The 24,510-nt window shown below is 42.3% G+C and overlaps 1 protein-coding gene across 9 annotated transcripts in view; it reads left to right on the forward strand.

Moving 5' to 3' along the window:
• The window catches only part of LOC110516202 (bromodomain-containing protein 4), a 61,902-nt gene extending 49,526 nt beyond the window's left edge, over window positions 1–12,376 (forward strand). For 7 of the 9 annotated variants that reach the window (XM_036948861.1, XM_036948860.1, XM_036948859.1 and 4 more), the window contains exons 19-23: window positions 119–227; window positions 390–523; window positions 7,355–7,527; window positions 7,981–8,227; window positions 11,679–12,375. In XM_036948861.1, the coding sequence (XP_036804756.1) occupies window positions 119–227; window positions 390–523; window positions 7,355–7,527; window positions 7,981–8,227; window positions 11,679–11,747 (732 nt within the window). In that variant the 3' untranslated portion in view covers window positions 11,748–12,375. Of the gene's footprint in view, window positions 1–118; window positions 228–389; window positions 524–7,354; window positions 7,528–7,980; window positions 8,228–11,678 lie in introns of all 9 variants that reach the window. The other 2 variants (XM_036948866.1, XM_036948867.1) reach the window with 2 other exon arrangements.
• The last annotated feature ends 12,134 nt before the right edge of the window (window positions 12,377–24,510 follow it).

Genomic DNA, 24,510 nt, shown 5'->3' on the forward strand with positions numbered 1-24,510 from the left:
TTAAAGAGGACCTGTGTATGTGTGTGTTAACCCTGTGTTCTCTCTAGAACCAGGGGGTGTTATTAGGGGTTAAAGAGGACCTGTGTATGTGTGTGTTAACCCTGTGTGTTCACTGCAGAACCAAAGGGTGAAAGAGGAGAAGCCGCTCCCCTCCCCGGTGCCGCCCCCCTCCCCTTTCAGCCCCACCCAGCGACACCACAAACCACAAGACAACAAACACACACACAGTGAGTACACACACCTGGCTCTGTGTGTGTAAGAAGCGTTAGGGAGAGAGCGGGAGAGATTTGTCTGTGTCTCCCTCTGCCTCGACGGTAGAGTGTCTCTATTTTAGAATTTATTCACAGTGAATAGGTCACCTGAATCAACCGATCAATTGACTCCTGCAGGATCAGATGTGAAGCTATTGGACAGTTCTCGTCCTGGGCTCCGCCTCCCGGACTCCCCGGCCCCTCCCCCTTCCCATCAGGACAGCAAACTGAAGCAGGAGGCTAAAACACCCATCACCGCCAAGAAGACACAGGTGAGAGAGAGTCAGAATCATACTAGAACAAAGCATGTAGATTCAGTACTTCAATTAAAGGAGCAGTTTCCTTTTTTATAACCAAATCTCACTTTTCTTTTTTTATATGTAAATGGAATGTTATAGAAGGGTCCATGTGATTCCACATGTTTTTGAGAAACCTGAGCAAATCACTTCCTCATCCTCGTTGTGTAGTATAGAAGCTCTGATACAAACACGAACAAAGACTTCAAAAACACCCAGATAGGAAACAGATCACTTCCTCATCCTCGTTGTGTAGTATGGGAGCTCTGATACAAACACGAACAAAGACTTCAAAAACACCCAGATAGGAAACAGATCACTTCCTCGTCCTCGTTGTGTAGTATGTGGGGGGTCCCGAAAACCCACCAACAAAGGCTCCAAAAACACCCTAATATGTCCTTTAATATAAGGACAACGCTCTCAGTATTGTAATGCAGGTCTGTAGATATATGCATGATGTTGTGTCATTCTGAACTTCAGCTACAATGTTGTGTTCTATTTTGTTAAACTAAAGAGATTTCTATGTATTTCTATGTAAAAACAGCTGGGGGTTACTAATCTACAATAAGGTGTCTGCTGTAAACACACAGCTGGGGGTTACTAATCTACAATAAGGTGTCTGCTGTAAACACACAGCTGGGGGTTACTAATCTACAATAAGGTGTCTGCTGTAAAACACACAGCTGGGGGTTACTAATCTACAATAAGGTGTCTGCTGTAAACACACAGCTGGGGGTTACTAATCTACAATAAGGTGTCTGCTGTAAAACACACAGCTGGGGGTTACTAATCTACAATAAGGTGTCTGCTGTAAACACACAGCTGGGGGTTACTAATCTACAATAAGGTGTCTGCTGTAAACACACAGCTGGGGGTTACTAATCTACAATAAGGTGTCTGCTGTAAAACACACAGCTGGGGGTTACTAATCTACAATAAGGTGTCTGCTGTAAACACACAGCTGGGGGTTACTAATCTACAATAAGGTGTCTGCTGTAAACACACAGCTGGGGGTTACTAATCTACAATAAGGTGTCTGCTGTAAACACACAGCTGGGGGTTACTAATCTACAATAAAGTGTCTGCTGTAAACACACAGCTGGGGGTTACTAATCTACAATAAGGTGTCTGCTGTAAACACACAGCTGGGGGTTACTAATCTACAATAAGGTGTCTGCTGTAAACACAGCTGGGGGTTACTAATCTACAATAAGGTGTCTGCTGTAAAACACACAGCTGGGGGTTACTAATCTACAATAAGGTGTCTGCTGTAAAACACACAGCTGGGGGTTACTAGTATCAGTTCAGTATCATGGACTATGGGAGGATACATATTGACAGTATCAGTTCAGTATCATGGACTACATGGTGGATGGGAGGATACATATTGACAGTATCAGTTCAGTATCATGGACTACATGATAGATGGGAGGATACATATTGACAGTATCATGGACTACATGCTGGATGGGAGGATACATATTGACAGTATCATGGACTACATGGTGGATGGGAGGATACATATTGACAGTATCAGTTCAGTATCATGGACTACATGATAGATGGGAGGATACATATTGACAGTATCATGGACTACATGATAGATGGAGGATACATATTGACAGTATCATGGACTACATGGTAGATGGGAGGATACATATTTACAGTATCATGAACTACATGGTGGATGGGAGGATACATATTGACAGTATCAGTTCAGTAACATGGACTACATGGTGGATGGGAGGATACATATTGACAGTATCATGGACTACATGGTGGATGGGAGGATACATATTGACAGTAACATGGACTACATGGTGGATGGGAGGATACATATTGACAGTATCATGGACTACATGGTGGATGGGAGGATACATATTGACAGTATCATGGACTACATGGTGGATGGGAGGATACATATTGACAGTATCATGGACTACATGGTGGATGGGAGGATACATATTGACAGTATCAGTTCAGTAACATGGACTACATGGTAGATGGGAGGATACATATTGACAGTATCAGTTCAGTATCATGGACTACATGGTGGATGGGAGGATGCATATTGACAGTATCATGGACTACATGGTGGATGGGAGGATACATATTGACAGTATCAGTTCAGTAACATGGGACTACATGGTGGATGGGAGGATACATATTGACAGTATCATGGACTACATGGTAGATGGGAGGATACATATTGACAGTATCAGTTCAGTATCATGGACTACATGGTGGATGGGAGGATACATATTGACAGTATCATGGACTACATGGTAGATGGGAGGATACATATTGACAGTATCATGGACTACATGGTGGATGGGAGGATACATATTGACAGTATCAGTTCAGTATCATGGACTACATGGTAGATGGGAGGATACATATTGACAGTAACATGGACTACATGGTGGATGGGAGGATACATATTGACAGTATCAGTTCAGTAACATGGACTACATGGTGGATGGGAGGATACATATTGACAGTATCATGGACTACATGGTAGATGGGAGGATACATATTGACAGTATCATGGACCACATGGTGGATGGGAGGATACATATTGACAGTAGCATGGACTACATGGTGGGTGGGAGGATACATATTGACAGTATCAGTTCAGTATCATGGACTACATGGTGGGTGGGAGGATACATATTGACAGTATCATGGACTACATGGTAGATGGGAGGATACATATTGACAGTAGCATGGACTACATAGTGGATGGGAGATACATATGGACAGTATCAGTTCAGTATCATGGACTACATGGTAGATGGGAGGATACATATTGACAGTATCAGTTCAGTAACATGGACTACATGGTAGATGGGAGGATACATATTGACAGTATCAGTTCAGTAACATGGACTACATGGTGGATGGGAGGATACATATTGACAGTATCATGGACTACATGGTGGATGGGAGGATACATATTGACAGTATCATGGACTACATGGTGGATGGGAGGATACATATTGACAGTATCATGGACTACATGGTGGATGGGAGGATACATATTGACAGTATCATGGACTACATGGTAGATGGGAGGATACATATTGACAGTATCAGTTCAGTATCATGGACTACATGGTGGATGGGAGGATACATATTGACAGTATCATGGACTACATGGTAGATGGGAGGATACATATTGACAGTATCAGTTCAGTATCATGGACTACATGGTGGATGGGAGGATACATATTGACAGTATCATGGACTACATGGTGGGTGGGAGGATACATATTGACAGTATCAGTTCAGTATCATGGACTACATGGTGGATGGGAGGATACATATTGACAGTATCATGGACTACATGGTAGATGGGAGGATACATATTGACAGTATCAGTTCAGTATCATGGACTACATGGTGGATGGGAGGATACATATTGACAGTATCATGGACTACATGGTGGGTGGGAGGATACATATTGACAGTATCATGGACTACATGGTGGATGGGAGGATACATATTGACAGTATCATGGACTACATGGTGGATGGGAGGATACATATTGACAGTATCAGTTCAGTATCATGGACTACATGGTGGATGGGAGGATACATATTGACAGTATCATGGACTACATGGTGGAAGGGAGGATACATATTGACAGTATCATGGACTACATGGTGGATGGGAGGATACATATTGACAGTATCATGGACTACATGGTGGATGGGAGGATACATATTGACAGTATCATGGACTACATGGTGGATGGGAGGATACATATTGACAGTATCATGGACTACATGGTGGATGGGAGGATACATATTGACAGTATCAGTTCAGTATCATGGACTACATGGTGGATGGGAGGATACATATTGACAGTATCATGGACTACATGGTGGATGGGAGGATACATATTGACAGTATCAGTTCAGTATCATGGACTACATGGTGGATGGGAGGATACATATTGACAGTATCATGGACTACATGGTGGATGGGAGGATACATATTGACAGTATCATGGACTACATGGTGGATGGGAGGATACATATTGACAGTATCATGGACTACATGGTGGATGGGAGGATACATATTGACAGTATCATGGACTACATGGTGGATGGGAGGATACATATTGACAGTATCATGGACTACATTGTGGATGGGAGGATACATATTGACAGTATCATGGACTACATGGTGGATGGGAGGATACATATTGACAGTAGCATGGACTACATGGTGGATGGGAGGATACATATTGACAGTATCAGTTCAGTATCATGGACTACATGGTAGATGGGAGGATACATATTGACAGTATCATGGACTACATGGTGGATGGGAGGATACATATTGACAGTATCATGGACTACATGGTGGATGGGAGGATACATATTGACAGTATCATGGACTACATGGTGGATGGGAGGATACATATTGACAGTAACATGGACTACATGGTGGGTGGGAGGATAAAGTGACTGGATTTAAATAGTAAAATATATAATCAAGCGTACAGTAGGTACAAAGTTGTTATTGCAGGGTGTGTGTGTGTGTGTGTGTGTGTGTGAGCCTGTGTTTCCCAACTCCAGTCCTCAACAACCCCCAACAGTACACGTTTCTATTGTAACCCTGGCCAAGCACACCTGATTTAACTTCTCATTGAATCACCAGGCCCTCAATGAGTTGAATCAGGTGAGTTTGTCGGTGGCAACAACAACCATGTGTGCTGTTGGGGGTACTGGTGTAAGGAAACAGACACTGCTTCAATCTTGACAATAGGCAATCTTTTACTCCCATTTAAAGTAGTAGAGGACCAGTACACACGCAGCTCTCTCGATCAGCCCAGTCCTTCTAGAATGCTCCACAGATAAGACAGTCATCAAACCATTGTTGTCTTGGCCCCAATCACCGTTGGCGTCTGGGACCCTGAGATGGGCCGTTTTTAAGCATCATTGTTCTGTAAATCAAGGTTACTGACCCAACTCCGGCAGTCTCCTGTGAATAATGTGTGCCCCATTGTTTTTTGCTTTGAGTGGTTTGCTATTATTCTGTAAATCAAGACATATGGCCTAAACTGGTTTTGAGATGACCATTTGTGTGGTGGCTGTGAAATGGCTTCTCAAAAGGTCAACTTGAACATAATGTCCTGATTTTACAGAACGATGGCAAACGCCTCTCTCTTCCTCTTCTCGTCTTACAGCGATGACTTTTCTTCTCTGTGGTGGTTTTACTCATCATCAGAAAAACGCTCCCTGCAGACCAGTAGATTCAACGTGCAAAGTCTGTAGACGGGAGTGTTTATGCGTCTGTACAGAACAACTGGCCAAAGCCTCATTAGATATCAGTCATCCACAGGAAGTCTGTAGACGAGAGTGTTTATGCGTCTGTACAGAACAACTGGCCAAAGCCTCATTAGATATCAGTCATCCACAGGAAGTCTGTAGACGGGAGTGTTTATGCGTCTGTACAGAACAACTAGCCAAAGCCTCATTAGAGATATCAGTCATCCACTAGAAGTCAGTGAAAAGTTATAGTACGATGTTTGTTTTTTCTTGTGTTTTTGGGGGGATTTTGCACATCTGTAAACCATTTTCAGCAAACCGAACAACTAAAACTACTTTGGTTCGCCGTCTCCTTTCTCGTCTGTTTTCTGGTGAGTTACTGACATCGTAAGGAAAGCTATACCTTACCTATGTCGGTAGGACCCCCCCATTTAGCCTACATGCACACAGTAGGATTTGGGAACGAGGAAGTACACCCACGCACGCCAATATGCACGTGCATAAAATTGCTTGAGTTTAACCAGATGGAATACAGAGTTGTGGCTGAAGTTGAGAATGACACAACATCATGTATATATCTACAGACCTGCATTACAATACTGAGAGCGTTGTCCTTTTATTAAAGGACATATTAGGGTGTTTTTGGAGCCTTTGTTGATGGGTTTTTTGGGACCCCCCACATACTACACAACGAGGATGAGGAAGTGATCTGTTTCCTATCTGGGTGTTTTTGAAGTCTTTGATGTTTATCAGAGCTCCCATACTACACAATGAGGATGAGGAAGTGATCTGTTTCCTATCTGGGTGTTTTTGAAGTCTTTGATGTTTATCAGAGCTCCCATACTACACAACGAGGATGAGGAAGTGATCTGTTTCCTATCTGGGTGTTTTTGAAGTCTTTGATGTTTATCAGAGCTCCCATACTACACAACGAGGATGAGGAAGTGATCTGTTTCCTATCTGGGTGTTTTTGAAGTCTTTGTTCGTGTTTGTATCAGAGCTCCCATACTACACAACGAGGATGAGGAAGTGATCTGCTCAGGTTTCTCAAAAACATGATTTGCTGGTCGGTGTAAGTTTCTCAAAAGCATGTGGAATCACACAACACGTGTCTGGGACCCTTCCTGTGAAATTCCACTTCCATAAATAAAATAGATTTAGTTGTAAAAAAAAATACTTTCCTGTAAGGCGTTATTGTTATTAAAATGATGGAGGTGAAATGTCTTTTAAAAAGTGGGTGTTAACGAAATGTCTGTCTCACTCTCTTCCCCCTCCCACTACACTCTCTTCCCCCTCCCACTACACTCTCTTCCCCCTCCCACTACACTCTCTTCCCCCTCCCACTACACTCTCTTCCCCCTCCCACTACACTCTCTTCCCCCTCCCACTACACTCTCTTCCCCCTCCCACTACACTCTCTTCCCCCTCCCACTACACTCTCTTCCCCCTCCCACTACACTCTCTTCCCCTTCCCACTACACTCTCTTCCCACTACACTCTCTTCCCACTCCCTCTTTCTCCCTCCCAGGAGGTGAAGTTAAAGAACATGGGTTCCTGGGCCAGCTTGGCCCAGCGTTCTCAGTCCACCCCCACCTCCGCTGTCCGCTCCTCTAGCGACAGCTTCGAACAGTTCCGTCGTGCCGCCCGAGAGAAGGAGAGAGAGAAACAGCTAAAAGCACAGGCCGAGCAGGAGAAACTACGGTAAGAGGGAGGGATGGAGGGAGGAGAGAGAGAAACAGCTAAAAGCACAGGCCGAGCAGGAGAAACTACGGTAAGAGGGAGGAATGGAGGGAGGAGAGAGAGAAACAGCTAAAAGCACAGGCCGAGCAGGAGAAACTACGGTAAGAGGGAGGAATGGAGGGAGGAGAGAGAGAAACAGCTAAAAGCACAGGCCGAGCAGGAGAAACTACGGTAAGAGGGAGGGATGGAGGGAGTGAAAGGGCAGAGAGATAGTGGAGGAGAGAGAGAAACAGATAAAAGTACAGGCCGAGCAGGAGAAACTACGGTAAGAGGGGGGGATGGAGGGAGGAGAGAGAGAGAGAAGACCTCTCAGTCGAGGTAGAAACTATGGTGAGAAAAAAGGGAAGGATGGATGCTCATTCTTGCACCCCAGCTAAGCTCCTCCCCCTCTGACACACGCTTTCTCTTCTCCAGTAGCCGTGACGACGAGGACTCTGTGGAACAGCAGGGGAGGGTGCGTGTCCAGGACTCTCGCCGTCGCCAGGAGCAACTTTCGCCTCAAGCCCCCACGCCCCCTGCCTCAACCCCTCCCGCCGTCTCCCCACAGGCCCCTCCCACTGAACAGGCCACACCCCCACCCTCGGCCGCAGCACAGAACGCCATGGACCAGCAGAGGGAGCTGGCAAGACGCCGCGAGCAGGAGAGAAGAAGGAGAGAGGCGGTAATAATTTATAGCAGTTATACTACTGTAATACTAACATAATATACTAGTATAGTAGGAGAGGAGGAGAGAGGCGGTAATAGTTATAGCAGTTATACTACAATAATACTAACATGATATACTAGTATAGCAGGAGAGGAGGAGAGAGGCGGTAATAGTTATAGCAGTTATACTACAATAATACTAACATGATATACTAGTATAGGAGGAGAGAGGTGGTAATACTTTATAGCAGTTAAACTACTATAATACTAACATGATATACTAGTATAGCAGGAGAGGAGGAGAGAGGCGGTAATAGTTATAGCAGTTATACTACAATAATACTAACATGATATACTAGTATAGGAGGAGAGAGGTGGTAATACTTTATAGCAGTTAAACTACTATAATACTAACATGATATACTAGTATAGTAGGAGAGAGGTGGTAATAATTTATAGCAGTTATACTACTATAATACTAACATGATATACTAGTATAGTAGGAGAGAGGTGGTAATAATTTATAGCAGTTATACTACTATAATACTAACATGATATACTAGTATAGTAGGAGAGAGGCGGTAATAGTTATAGCAGTTATACTACTGTAATACTAACATGATATACTAGTATAGTAGGAGAGAGGTGGTAATACTTTATAGCAGTTATACTACTGTAATACTAACATGATATACTAGTATAGTAGGAGAGAGGTGGTAATAATTTATAGCAGTTATACTACTATAATACTAACATGATATACTAGTATAGTAGGAGAGAGGTGGTAATAATTTATAGCAGTTATACTACTATAATACTAACATGATATAATAGTATAGGAGGAGAGAGGTGGTAATAATTTCTAGCAGTTATACTACTGTAATACTAACATGATATACTAGTATAGTAGGCGAGAGGTGGTAATACTTTATAGCAGTTATACTACTGTAATACTAACATGATATACTAGTATAGCAGGAGAGGAGGAGAGAGGCGGTAATAGTTATAGCAGTTATACTACTGTAATACTAACATGATATACTAGTATAGTAGGAGAGAGGTGGTAATACTTTATAGCAGTTATACTACTGTAATACTAACATGATATACTAGTATAGTAGGAGAGAGGTGGTAATAATTTATAGCAGTTATACTACTATAATACTAACATGATATACTAGTATAGGAGGAGAGAGGTGGTAATACTTTATAGCAGTTAAACTACTATAATACTAACATGATATACTAGTATAGCAGGAGAGGAGGAGAGAGGTGGTAATACTTTATAGCAGTTATACTACTGTAATACTAACATGATATACTAGTATAGTAGGAGAGAGGTGGTAATAATTTCTAGCAGTTATACTACTATAATACTAACATGATATAATAGTATAGGAGGAGAGAGGTGGTAATAATTTCTAGCAGTTATACTACTATAATACTAACATGATATAATAGTATAGGAGGAGAGAGGTGGTAATAATTTCTAGCAGTTATACTACTATAATACTAACATGATATAATAGTATAGGAGGAGAGAGGTGGTAATAATTTCTAGCAGTTATACTACTGTAATACTAACATAATATACTAGTATAGTAGGAAAGGAGGAGAGAGGCGGTAATAGTTATAGCAGTTATACTACTGTAATACTAACATAATATACTAGTATAGCAGGAGAGGAGGAGAGAGGCGGTAATAGTTATAGCAGTTATACTACTGTAATACTAACATGATATACTAGTATAGTAGGAGAGAGGTGGTAATACTTTATAGCAGTTATACTACTGTAATACTAACATGATATACTAGTATAGTAGGAGAGAGGTGGTAATAATTTATAGCAGTTATACTACTATAATACTAACATGATATACTAGTATAGTAGGAGAGAGGTGGTAATAATTTATAGCAGTTATACTACTATAATACTAACATGATATAATAGTATAGGAGGAGAGAGGTGGTAATAATTTATAGCAGTTATACTACTATAATACTAACATGATATAATAGTAGAGGAGGAGAGAGGTGGTAATAATTTATAGCAGTTATACTACTATAATACTAACATGATATAATAGTAGAGGAGGAGAGAGGTGGTAATACTTTATAGCAGTTATACTACTATAATACTAACATGATATAATAGTATAGGAGGAGAGAGGTGGTAATAATTTATAGCAGTTATACTACTATAATACTAACATAATATACTAGTATAGGAGGAGAGAGGTGGTAATACTTTATAGCAGTTATACTACTATAATACTAACATGATATACTAGTATAGTAGGAGAGAGGTGGTAATACTTTATAGCAGTTATACTACTGTAATACTAACATGATATACTAGTATAGGAGGAGAGGAGGAGAGAGGTGGGAATACTTTATAGCAGTTATACTACTATAATACTAACATGATATACTAGTATAGGAGGAGAGGAGGAGAGAGGTGGTAATACTTTATAGCAGTTATACTACAATAATACTAACATGATATACTAGTATTGTAGGAGAGAGGTGGTAATACTTTATAGCAGTTATACTACTATAATACTAACATGATATACTAGTATAGGAGGAGAGAGGTGGTAATACTTTATAGCAGTTATACTACTGTAATACTAACATAATATACTAGTATAGGAGGAGAGGAGGAGAGAGGTGGTAATAATTTATAGCAGTTATACTACTGTAATACTAACATGATATACTAGTATAGTAGGAGAGAGGTGGTAATAATTTATAGCAGTTATACTACTGTAATACTAACATGATATACTAGTATAGTAGGAGAGGAGGAGAGAGGTGGTAATAATTTATAGCAGTTATACTACTGTAATACTAACATGATATACTAGTATAGTAGGAGAGGAGGAGAGAGGTGGTAATAATTTATAGCAGTTATACTACTGTAATACTAACATGATATACTAGTATAGGAGGAGAGAGGTGGTAATACTTTATAGCAGTTATAGCACTACTATAATACTAACATGATATACTAGTATAGGAGGAGAGAGGTGGTAATACTTTATAGCAGTTATAGCACTACTATAATACTAACATGATATACTAGTATAGGAGGAGAGAGGTGGTAATACTTTATAGCAGTTATAGCACTACTATAATACTAACATGATATACTAGTATAGTAGGAGAGAGGTGGTAATACTTTATAGCAGTTAAACTACTATAATACTAACATGATATACTAGTATAGGAGGAGAGAGGTGGTAATCATCAAAGATACTAATTAATATATGTATATTCTGCAGTTATAGAGCGATAATACAGAGGAGAGGTAGTTTAGATGGGGAAGATTTACACTGCATCTAATTCCTTTCTCTCTCTCTCTCTCATCCCCCTCTCTCTCTCGCTCTCTATCTCATCCCCCTCTCTCTCATCCCCCTCTCTCTCTTTCTCATCCCTCTCTCTTTCTCATCCCCCTCTCTCTACAGATGGCGGACACCATTGACATCAACTTCCAGAGCGACCTGATGGCCATCTTTGAAGAGAACCTCTTCTGAGAGAGAGATTGAAAAAGGAGGAGAGGGAGACAAATGAACTCTACCTTATCCCTTATCCCACCTCGGATTTCACACACAACACCAACCCCCCCCCCCCCCCCCCCCTCCCTCCCTCTCTTTGATTAGAGCCCCCCCTCTCTTTGATTAGAGACCTCAGACCAGGATGTGAGCTCCAGAGACTTGACGGAGACTGAGGTGAGGTACAGTAATAAGGTGGAGCCCCCCCAGCGGTGGGGACCGGGAGTACAACTTCCACTTTTTTGCAATTTCAGATGCGTTTTTTGTGTCTAAGCGCCCGTTTATCGTTGATGATTGGTTGTTGCCGTGGGCAACGGTGAAACCGGATACCTGTCGATAAACAGATATTTGAACTCCTCTTGTATTCTGAAAGGAAACCGAGGGAGGAGGGGAGGACTGAGAACTATTACCTGAAAATAAAGAAGAGGGTTTAATGTAGAAAGAAGAAGAAGAAGATGATGAGCACCTTGTGTTCTTCTGACGTGAGGGAGGGAGGGAGGGGCGGGCGAACGAGAGGACGGACAGACTTCTTTCTCTCTGATTCATTTCTCTCTTCATCTAGTATTTTTCTCACCCTGTTTTCTGATGTTGGGTTTTAAGCGGGGTGGGTGAGGGGTGGGTGAGGGGTGGGAGAGGGGTTGGGGAGGAGATGGGGAGGGACAAGTGAGCGGGCTGTGTGTGTTATCATGTTTGCGTCCCAAAAGGGCACCCTATTCCCTTCATATAGTGCACTACTTGTGTCCAGGACCCATGGGGATCTGATCAAAGGTGGTGCACTATATAGGGAGTAGAGTGCCATTTGGGACGTATACCCTGAGATGGGTTGAGTTTCTCTCCGGACAGCGGGATGAACACCGGGGTCACACCCCAACACTATAAAGAGGCGCCCTTCCTTCCTTCCTTCCTTCTCACTCTCCTTGGTCTTTGTGACATCACTGACTTGACACAAGTTGAAAGTGTAAAAGCTTGAACTCCATTTTTTTCAGTCATGTCATTTCAGTCATGATTCATTTCAAGAAAGGAGGGAGAGAGGGAAGAAAGGAGGGAAAGCAGGAAGGATGAGTGAAGAAAGGAGGGAGAGAGAGGACGGAAGGAGGGAAAGCAGGATAAAGAGGAAGGATGAGTGAAGAAAGGAGGGAGAGAGGGGACGGAAGAGAGGAAGGGAGGGGGGGGGTACATTTTAAAGGTGTTGGAATGTGGCTCTTGCCTTACAGCTCTGACCTGTAAATGAACACACGCCACAGATTATACACATATATATAAATAGATGCAGAAATATATATTATATACGATGAAAAGTCCCTAAAAATAATTGGATGATGTTGTTGGGAGGGAGAATGACTTATCTGCCTTGTGCTCAATTCCCTTTTGGTTTTTTAGAGAAGTGACTGTAAGAAAAACAACTTTTTTATGATGCTATAAAAAAAATAGTTTGTCTTGTTCATAACCTCCTTTCTCTCATCCTGTTTTTCTCGGTATCAAGTTCAGATATGCAAGAGTTTTAAAGGCCTCTGTTTTTATTTAAATATCAAATCCTTTCTGGGTAACAATTAGGTACGTTACTGTGATTTTGTTTTCAGTTGAAATGGCCCAAAATAAACAAAAATATAGATTCTCAGCAAAGAGCAATTTCTCAAGCAAAAATTTTGCTAGAGCTGTCTGGGAGTGGTCTGAGTGGGGAGGGGGAAACTGAAAACGAGCTGTTATTGGCAGAGAGATTTGGAACTCTTTCTTATTGGTCGATCAACTCATTTAACGCACGGTGATGTCACCAGGCAGGCCAAAACTCCACCCCACCAAAACAGGCTGATTTTTCTTTTCACACAGCTCCTACACTTAAAGGGTATTATCATCATTTTCACAATTTAACAGTATTATTCCAGCCTTATAGTGTGGAAATAGATATATAAACACAGGAAAATCACTCTTTTGACGGCACTGGCCTGTAACTACTGAACTTTGTTCTACTGTTCTGTAGCTACGTCCACCTGCTGCCACACTTCCTTTATTTTCTCCTTTGGCTTCTTACTCATTTTCTTTTTATATATTCATGTCCATCTGTTAATCTCTCTCTCCTGTCATCATCATCATCATCTTCCTCTACCATCCGTAGCATAGCTTTTATTTACTTCTTATTCCCTTCCTGTTTTTTGGTTACAATTTTTCTGCTATGTTTTTAGTTTCCGTGGTAACAGTCGGGGTTGTTGTCATGTGCCATAGCTCTAAGTGTTCTGGGTGTGCGCGGCCTGCGGTGTTGTCATGTCCAGATATACATCAAACCCCTGTATTCTTTTTGGGATGTTTTTTTTATTTAATTTAGCCTTTCTTTTCATATTTGACGGTTGTTTGTTTGTTTTTGTTTTGTTTCTTGTCATTGTTTTTGTTTTGTTTTGAATCACCGGTTGGTTTGTTGATGAGTGAGGTGTTAAAGGTCGATGGATACGTTCTGATTATGGAGTAAAACATCTTCTTTCTTTTTTAAAGAAAAGTATTAAAATGATATTAAAAATGACACGGTGTTGTGTTTGGTTGGCCGGAGTCACTGAGTGGGACATGCCTGAGTCGATACTAAGAATTGCCTTGTACCATCTTTCCTCCATACTTCGCATTCCCATTGGAGGAGAAGGTCTGAGGGGAGGTGACCTTGGACCTTCTCCTCCAATACAGTTGAGAAGGAGGTGAGGACATAGGATGTGAGGAGTCGAGGAAATGTGACTTGAGAGAGAGCCCTATAATGAGGTTCAGTATAATGGGTATTTACCCTGCAGTTCTGGTGGTACCCAGCAGAGGCTGTGTGTTTTGTTAAGAGGTCAAAGGTTATTTTGTCTATTCCCTTCATAGTGCACTACTTGTGTCCAGGGCCCATAGGGATCTGGTCAAAGCTAGTGCACTATATAGGGAGTAGATTGCCATTTGGGACGTATTCCAAATGGAAATGTGATTTAAGAGGTAGGAAACAACACCGCCACTTCACTGACTTTAACACTGGGGCCCTACAAGCGTGCTCAGCCCCCCTCCTGTTCTCCCTGTTCACCCATGACTGCGTGGCCAAGCACGCCTTCAACTCAATCATCAGGTTTGCAGACGACACAACAGTGGTGGGCCTGATTACCAACGATGACGAGACGGTCTGCAGCGAGGAGGTGAGGGCCCTGGGTGTGTGTGGCCAGGAAAATCATCTCTCACTCAACATCAACAAAAGGAGCTGATCGTGGACTTCAGGAAACAGCAGAGGGAGCCACGCCCCCTATCCACATCGACGGGACAGCAGAGGGAGCCACGCCCCCTATCCACATCAACGGGACAGCAGAGGGAGCCACGCCCCCTATCCACATCAACGGGACAGCAGAGGGAGCCACGCCCCCTATCCACATCGACGGGACAGCAGAGGGAGCCACGCCCCCTATCCACATCAACGGGACAGCAGAGGGAGCCACGCCCCCTATCCACATCGACGGGACAGCAGAGGGAGCCACGCCCCCTATCCACATCGACGGGACCACAGTGGAGAAGGTGAAAAGCTTTAAGTTCCTCTGAGTACACACCACTGACAAACTGAAATGGTCCACCCACACACACAGTGTGGTGAAGAAGGCGCAACAGTGCCTCTTCAACCTCAGGAGGCTGATGGAATTTATCTCGGGCCCCTCACAAACATTGTCCAATGCACAATTGAGATTATCCTGTCGGGCTGTATCACCCGCCTGGTACGGCAACCGCACCGCCTACAACTGCAAGGCTCTCCACAGGGTGGTGCTGTCCTCCCAACTCATTACCGGGGGCAAACTACCTGCCCTCCAGGACACCTACTGCACCCGATGTCACAGAAAGGCCAAAAAGATAATCACAGATATCATCCAGAAGGTGAGGTCAGTACAGGTGTATCAAAGCTGGGACCAAGAGACTGAAAAACAGCTTTTATCTCAAAGCCATCAGACTGTTAAATTGCCGTCACTAACACAGAGAGGCTGCTGCACTATATACACAGATAGTATATAAACATAGTGTATATATATATATATATATATATATACACTATGTTTATATATATATATATATATATATACACACATACATAGTGTATATATATATACACATACATAGTGTATATATATATACACACATACATAGTGTATATATATATACATAGTATATACAGTTATATAAACAGTATATATATAGTTATATAAACATGGTATATATACATAAACATTGTGTATATATACTATGTTTATGTATATATATATATATACTATGTTTATGTATATATATACTATGTTTATGTATATATATATATATACTATGTTTATGTATATATGTATATACTATGTTTATGTATATATATGTATATACTATGTTTATGTATATATATATATATACTATGTTTATGTATATATGTATATACTATGTTTATGTATATATATATATATATACTATGTTTATGTATATATGTATATACTATGTTTATGTATATATATATACTATGTTTATGTATATATGTATATACTATGTTTATGTATATATGTATATACTATGTTTATGTATATATATATATATATATACTATGTTTATGTATATATATATATACTATGTTTATGTATATATATACTATGTTTATGTATATATATACTATGTTTATGTATATATATATATACTATGTTTATGTATATATATATATATATACTATGTTTATGTATATATATATATATATATACTATGTTTATGTATATATATATATATATATACTATGTTTATGTATATATATATATATACTATGTTTATGTATATATATACTATGTTTATGTATATATATACTATGTTTATGTATATATATATATATATATACTATGTTTATGTATATATATATATATATACACTTAGTTAAATAAAGAAAATAACTAGTCAGTTAAGAACAAATTCTTATTTACAATGACAGCCTACCCCCGGCCAAACCCGGACGACACTGGGCCAATTGTGCTCCGCCCTACGGGACTCCCAATCACAGCTGGATGTGATGCAGCCTTTATAGACTTGAAATCACTGGCCATTTGAATAATTTAACACTAGTCACTTTAATAATGTTTACATATTTTGCATCTCTCATATGAATATACTGTATTCTATTTTACTGTATCTTAGTCTATGTATTACTCATCTCATATGTATATACTGTATTCTATTGTACTGTATCTTAGTCTATGCATTACTCATCTCATATGTATATACTGTATTCTGTTCTATTCTACTGTATCTTAGTCTATGCATTACTCATCTCATATGTATATACTGTATTCTGTTCTATTGTACTGTATCTTAGTCTATGCAATACTCATCTCATATGTATATACTGTATTCTGTTCTATTCTACTGTATCTTAGTCTATGCATTACTCATCTCATATGTATATACTGTATTCTGTTCTATTCTACTGTATCTTAGTCTATGCATTACTCATCTCATATGTATCTACTGTATTCTGTTCTATTCCGTGCTGACATTGCTCATCCAAAGAAAGCCTTCCGTGGTTCAGTTTAATGGATATTCACCCTGCAGTTCCGGTGGTAACCAGCAGAGGGTGTGGTTGAGGTGAGGCTGCTGGAGAGAGAGTGTGGTTGAGGTGAGGCTGCTGGTGAGAGAGTGGTTGAGGTGAGGCTGCTGGAGAGAGAGTGTGGTTGAGGTGAGGCTGCTGGTGAGAGAGTGTGGTTGAGGTGAGGCTGCTGGAGAGAGAGTGTGGTTGAGGTGAGGCTGCTGGTGAGAGGGTGTGGTTGAGGTGAGGCTGCTGGAGAGAGAGTGTGGTTGAGGTGAGGCTGCTGGAGAGAGAGTGTGGTTGAGGTGAGGCTGCTGGTGAGAGAGTGTGGTTGAGGTGAGGCTGCTGGTGAGAGAGTGTGGTTGAGGTGAGGCTGCTGGAGAGAGAGTGTGGTTGAGGTGAGGCTGCTGGTGAGAGAGTGTGGTTGAGGTGAGGCTGCTGGAGAGAGAGTGTGGTTGAGGTGAGGCTGCTGGTGAGAGGGTGTGGTTGAGGTGAGGCTGCTGGAGAGAGAGTGTGGTTGAGGTGAGGCTGCTGGAGAGAGAGTGTGGTTGAGGTGAGGCTGCTGGAGAGAGAGTGTGGTTGAGGTGAGGCTGCTGGAGAGAGAGTGGTTGAGGTGAGGCTGCTGGAGAGAGAGTGTGGTTGAGGTGAGGCTGCTGGAGTGAGAGTGTGGTGAGGCTGCTGGAGAGAGAGTGTGGTTGAGGTGAGGCTGCTGGAGAGAGAGTGTGGTTGAGGTGAGGCTGCTGGAGAGAGAGTGGTTGAGGTGAGGCTGCTGGAGAGAGTGTGGTGAGGCTGCTGGAGAGAGAGTGTGGTTGAGGTGAGGCTGCTGGAGAGAGTGTGGTTGAGGTGAAGCTGCTGGAGAGAGAGTGTGGTTGAGGTGAGGCTGCTGGAGAGAGAGTGTGGTTGAGGTGAGGCTGCTGGAGAGAGAGTGTGGTTGAGGTGAGGCTGCTGGAGAGAGAGTGTGGTTGAGGTGAGGCTGCTGGTGAGAGGGTGTGGTTGAGGTGAGGTAGCTGGAGAGAGGGTGGTTGTGTGCGTATATACCTGAAAGTTATTGAATGTGTGTATGTACAGTAAAGTCTTGTGTAAATACTATGAGTGTGTGTGTCACGAACCGGCTCAAAGCCCGTAACAAAGGGAGACAAGGTGGAGATAAGGAGTAACAAAATATATATTTATTAACTAAAGCAACTTAGGAAAATATACAATGGTGTGTGTAATCAGTAATCAGTAGTGTAAGTGAGTGTTTTGCATGCATGAATGTGATAATGCAGGGTGTTGAAAGGTGCCAAAGCAAACAAACAAAAGGCCACCAAGAACCACAACACAATCTACAAAGGTGTCTGCATGGAGAGAGTCTCCTCCATGAATGTGGAAGAGGTGTATTTATCCTGGGACACACCTGGCCCAGGTGTTTCCCATATAGCTGACGACCCTCCCAACTCCGCCCACCGGTATCCTAATAAGGAAACAAGAACAGAATACGGCAGACAGAGTGGGAGGGTCGTCACAGTGTGTCTGAAGTAGATCAAGGGAGAGGGGGAAGTGCTAGTCTGTCTGTGTGCTTCCATACCTGTCTGTGGTATTAAATACACGCTAGTCTGTCTGTGTGCTTCCATACCTGTCTGTGGTATTAAATACACACTAGTCTGTCTCTGTGCTTCCATACCTGTCTGTGGTATTACATGTGTCTGTGATATAAGCAGTGTTGGGAAGGTTAGTGGCACCTTAATTGGGGAGGACAGGCTCATTGTTATGACTGGAGCGGAATCAGCAGAATGGAATCAAACCGCTGTGTAGCTAACTACCGGAACTACTTGTTCTGCCATGTAGATAACTACTGGAGCTACTTGTTTTGCCGTGTAGCTAACTACCGGAACTACTTGTTTTTCCATGTAGCTGTGTAGCTAACTACTGGAACTACTTGTTCTGCCGTGTAGCTGTGTAGCTAACTACTGGAACTACTTGTTCTGCCGTGTAGCTGTGTAGCTAACTACTGGAACTACTTGTTCTGCATTTAGCTGTGTAGCTAACTACTGGAACTACTTGTTTTGCATTTAGCTGTGTAGCTAACTACTGGAACTACTTGTTCTGCTGTGTAGCTGTGTAGCTAACTACTGGAACTACTTGTTTTGCCGTGTAGCTAACTACTTGTTCTGCCATGTAGCTGTGTAGCTAACTACTGGAACTACTTGTTCTGCTATGTAGCTAACTACTGGAACTACTTGTTCTGCCATGTAGCTAACTACTGGAACTACTTGTGCTGCCGTGTAGCTAACTACTGGAACTACTTGTTCTGCCATGTAGCTCTGTAGCTAACTACTGGAAGTACTTGTTTTGCATTTAGCTGTGTAGCTAACTACTGGAACTACTTGTTCTGCATTTAGCTGTGTAGCTAACTACTGGAACTACTTGTTTTGCCATGTAGCTGTGTAGCTAACTACTGGAACTACTTGTTTTGCCGTGTAGCTAACTACTTGTTCTGCCATGTAGCTGTGTAGCTAACTACTGGAACTACTTGTTCTGCTATGTAGCTAACTAATGGAACTACTTGTTCTGCCGTGTAGCTAACTACTTGAACTACTTGTTCTGCCATGTAGCTGTGTAGCTAACTACTGGAACTACTTGTTCTGCCATGTAGCTATGTAGCTAACTACTGGAACTACTTGTTCTGCTGTGTAGCTAACTACTGGAACTCCTTGTTTTGCATTTAGCTGTGTAGCTAACTACTGGAACTACTTGTTCTGCATTTAGCTGTGTAGCTAACTACTGGAACTACTTGTTTTGCCATGTAGCTGTGTAGCTAACTACTGGAACTACTTGTTTTGCTGTGTAGCTAACTACTTGTTCTGCCATGTAGCTGTGTAGCTAACTACTGGAACTACTTGTTCTGCTATGTAGCTAACTACTGGAACTACTTGTTCTGCCGTGTAGCTAACTACTGGAACTACTTGTTCTGCCGTGTAGCTAACTACTGGAACTACTTGTTCTGCTATGTAGCTAACTACTGGAACTACTTGTTCTGCCGTGTAGCTGCGTAGCTAACTACTGGAACTACTTATTTTGCCATGTAGCTCTGTAGCTAACTACTGGAACTACTTGTTTTGCCGTGTAGCTAACTACTTGTTCTGCCATGTAGCTGTGTAGCTAACTACTGGAACTACTTGTTCTGCTATGTAGCTAACTACTGGAACTACTTGTTCTGCCGTGTAGCTGCGTAGCTAACTACTGGAACTACTTGTTTTGCCATGTAGCTAACTACTGGAACTACTTGTTTTGCCGTGTAGCTGTGTAGCTAACTGCTGGAACTAGTTTTTGTTTAATAGGCCAAATGACACATTCTGTTTACATCTGAGTCCATAGTGATATGTTCGGAAGACACATTCTGTTTACATCTGAGTCCATAGTGATATGTTCGGAAGACACATTCTGTTTACATCTGAGTCCATAGTGATATGTTCGGAAGACACATTCTGTTAACATCTGAGTCCATAGTGATATGTTCGGAAGACACATTCTGTTTACATCTGAGTCCATAGTGATATGTTTGGAAGACACATTCTGTTTACATCTGAGTCCATAGTGATATGTTCGGAAGACACATTCTGTTTACATCTGAGTCCATAGTGATATGTTCGGAAGACACATTTCAGTTGAGTGCATTGTTGTAAAACTAACTAGGTATTTCCCTTTCTTGCAATGTGTTGTCTGACATTTCAGATTTAGATATGATCATTCATCATTAACTACTTTTGAAAAGAGACTTTAGTTAAGAAAATATTTTTCGTTAGTGTAGCTTAGCTTCTTCCAGTGTGATGTAACAGGTAAACTATGTTTTCAGAGTAGCTTCCCCGACACTGTACTGTAAGTCCTGTGTGTGTGTTGTCTCCATGGAGACATTGTTTAGGTTGCTACGACCTTCGTAGGACTGATAGCCGTGTGTCTCTACTGTGCTGCTGATAATCACAGGGAGAGAGAGAGAGGTGTGTGACTGTCCGATACTTTCCTGCTCTCAGATTTAAAGCATAACTCCTCTCTTATTAAAACAGCCTAGAACGTTCAGTAACAAATTAGTGCAAATGTTCTCCTCGCACTCCCTCTCTCTCTCACACACACACTGACATCATGGCCATTGTGCTTTTGCATATTGATTTTGTTCGTGAGAATCAAGTCAAGGGCGTGACAGAAACACAGAGCGTTTCCAGAACCCCACAGAGTAGAAACCAAATTAGAGGGCTCGCCGCCAGAGCACATCCATGACTTTATCATCACCCAGGGAGAGAGGGAGGGAAGGGGGTGGGGGGAGAGAGAGGTGGGAGAGATGATGGGGGAGGGGGGGGGGGGTGTAAGAGTGTAGGAGAAAATATAAGGGAAATTAGGATGGGACAGGGGAGAGAGGGTGAAGCTGTGTACATAGGAGGGGGAGAGAGACACGGGGAGAAGTTGTTAGAGAGAGAAAATGATGGAGAGGTGAAAAAGGGCGAGAGGAAGAACGAGTGAGGGAGATGATGAGTAGAAAGGAAAGAGGGAGGGGGAGAAAATGAGAGGGAAGGGTGGAAGGATGAGAGAGGGAAGGGTGGGAGGATGAGAGAGGGAAGGGTGGGAGGGAGAGAGAGAGAAGGGTGGGAGGAAGAGAGAGAGAGAGAGAGAAGGATGGGAGGAAGAGAGAGAGAAGGGTGGGAGGATGAAAGAGAGTGAGACAAAGCTGGGAGGAAGATAGAAAGTGAAGGGGAGAGTGAGAAGCTGGCTCAGATATAATGTGTGTGTGTGTGTGAGAGAGCACTGGCTCAGTCACTACAGTGGTTTTGGTGAATGAAAATAGAAGTGTGTGTGCTTGTGCGTGCGGGTCTCCCTCCCTGATACTGGTTCTCTGGTTCTCTTGTGTGTTTTTGTGTGTTCCATGTTCTAATCATGTGCCTCTTGTAGCAGTGAGTCACATTCATTCCCTTCTCAAGGCAGACCTTGTCCCTAACAACAGATCTAGGATCAGTTTTGCTTACCCCAATGGAAACGTTCAGGGGGTGGACATGACTGACCTTAGTTAAGCCCTTAGGGGAAAGTTAACCAGAAAGGAGACTATGATGATCTACTCCTGTAAAAAAGAATAGAATTGAGAAATAATTGGAGAGGTGCTAGTAGTTATAGAGAGGTGCTAGTAGTTATAGAGAGGTGCTAGGAGTTATAGAGAGGTGCTAGGAGTTATAGAGAGGTGCTAGGAGTTATAGAGAGGTGCTAGTAGTTATAGAGAGGTGCTAGGAGAGGTGCTAGGAGTTATAGAGAGGTGCTAGGAGAGGTGCTAGGAGTTATAGAGAGGTGCTAGTAGTTATAGAGAGGTGCTAGTAGTTATACAGAGGTGCTAGTAGTTATAGAGAGGTGCTAGTAGTTATAGAGGTGCTAGGAGTTATAGAGAGGTGCTAGGAGAGGTGCTAGGAGTTATAGAGAGGTGCTAGGAGTTATAGAGGTGCTAGTCGTTATAGAGAGGTGCTAGTAGTTATAGAGAGGTGCTAGGAGTTATAGAGAGGTGCTAGTAGTTATTGAGAGGTGCTAGGAGAGGTGCTAGGAGTTATAGAGGTGCTAGTAGTTATAGAGAGGTGCTAGTAGTTATAGAGAGGTGCTAGGAGAGGTGCTAGGAGTTATAGAGAGGTGCTAGGAGTTATAGAGAGGTGCTAGGAGTTATAGAGAGGTGCTAGGAGTTATAGAGAGGTGCTAGGAGTTATAGAGAGGTGCTAGGAGTTATAGAGAGGTGCTAGGAGTTATAGAGAGGTGCTAGTAGTTATTGAGAGGTGCTAGGAGTTATAGAGAGGTGCTAGTAGTTATAGAGAGGTGCTAGTAGTTATAGAGAGGTGCTAGGAGAGGTGCTAGTCGTTATAGAGAGGTGCTAGTCGTTATAGAGAGGTGCTATGAGTTATAGAGAGGTGCTAGGAGAGGTGCTAGTAGTTATTGAGAGGTGCTAGGAGAGGTGCTAGTAGTTATAGAGAGGTGCTAGTAGTTATAGAGAGGTGCTAGTAGTTATAGAGAGGTGCTAGTAGTTATAGAGAGGTGCTAGGAGTTATAGAGAGGTGCTAGGAGAGGTGCTAGGAGTTATAGAGAGGTGCTAGTCGTTATAGAGAGGTGCTAGTCGTTATAGAGAGGTGCTATGAGTTATAGAGAGGTGCTAGGAGAGGTGCTAGTAGTTATTGAGAGGTGCTAGGAGAGGTGCTAGTAGTTATAGAGAGTTGCTAGTAGTTATAGAGAGGTGCTAGGAGTTATAGAGAAGTGCTAGGAGTTATAGAGAGGTGCTAGTAGTTATAGAGAGGTGCTAGGAGAGGTGCTAGGAGTTATAGAGAGGTGCTAGGAGTTATAGAGGTACTAGGAGTTATAGAGAGGTGCTAGGAGTTATAGAGAGGTGCTAGGAGTTATAGAGAGGTGCTAGTAGTTATAGAGAGGTGCTAGGAGTTATAGAGAGGTGCTAGGAGAGGTGCTAGGAGTTATAGAGAGGTGCTAGTAGTTATAGAGAGATGCTAGGAGAGGTGCTAGTAGTTATAGAGAGGTGCTAGTAGTTATAGAGAGGTGCTAGTAGTTATAGAGAGGTGCTAGTAGTTATAGAGAGGTGCTAGTAGTTATAGAGAGGTGCTAGGAGTTATAGAGAGGTGCTAGGAGTTATAGAGGTGCTAGGAGTTAGAGAGGTGCTAGGAGTTATAGAGAGGTGCTAGGAGTTATAGAGAGGTGCTAGGAGTTATAGAGAGGTGCTAGGAGTTATAGAGGTGCTAGGAGTTATAGAGAGGTGCTAGGAGAGGTGCTAGTAGTTATAGAGAGGTGGTAGTAGTTATAGAGAGGTGCTAGTAGTTATAGAGAGGTGCTAGTAGTTATAGAGAGGTGCTAGGAGTTATAGAGAGGTGCTAGGAGTAATAGAGAGGTGCTAGTAGTTATAGAGAGGTGCTAGGAGAGGTGCTATGAGTTATAGAGAGGTGCTAGGAGTTATAGAGAGGTGCTAGGAGTTATAGAGAGGTGCTAGGAGATAGAGACGTGCTAGGAGTTTTACACGCAAAGCACATGCCTCTCCCTCTCTCACCCCCCCCCCCCACATCTCTCTCACACCCTCTCTCACCCACTCTCTCGCTCTCTCTCTCTCTCTCTCTCTCTCTCTCTCTCAGAAGGGATGGGGGGTAATCATTGAGACATCAAGGCCCTCCCTAAATTGATGCCAGATGACAATAATCAACTCCATATGTGATTCACACACAC

The sequence above is a fragment of the Oncorhynchus mykiss genome, chromosome 17, assembly GCF_013265735.2.
Source record: "Oncorhynchus mykiss isolate Arlee chromosome 17, USDA_OmykA_1.1, whole genome shotgun sequence".
Classification (NCBI taxonomy): domain Eukaryota; kingdom Metazoa; phylum Chordata; class Actinopteri; order Salmoniformes; family Salmonidae; genus Oncorhynchus; species Oncorhynchus mykiss.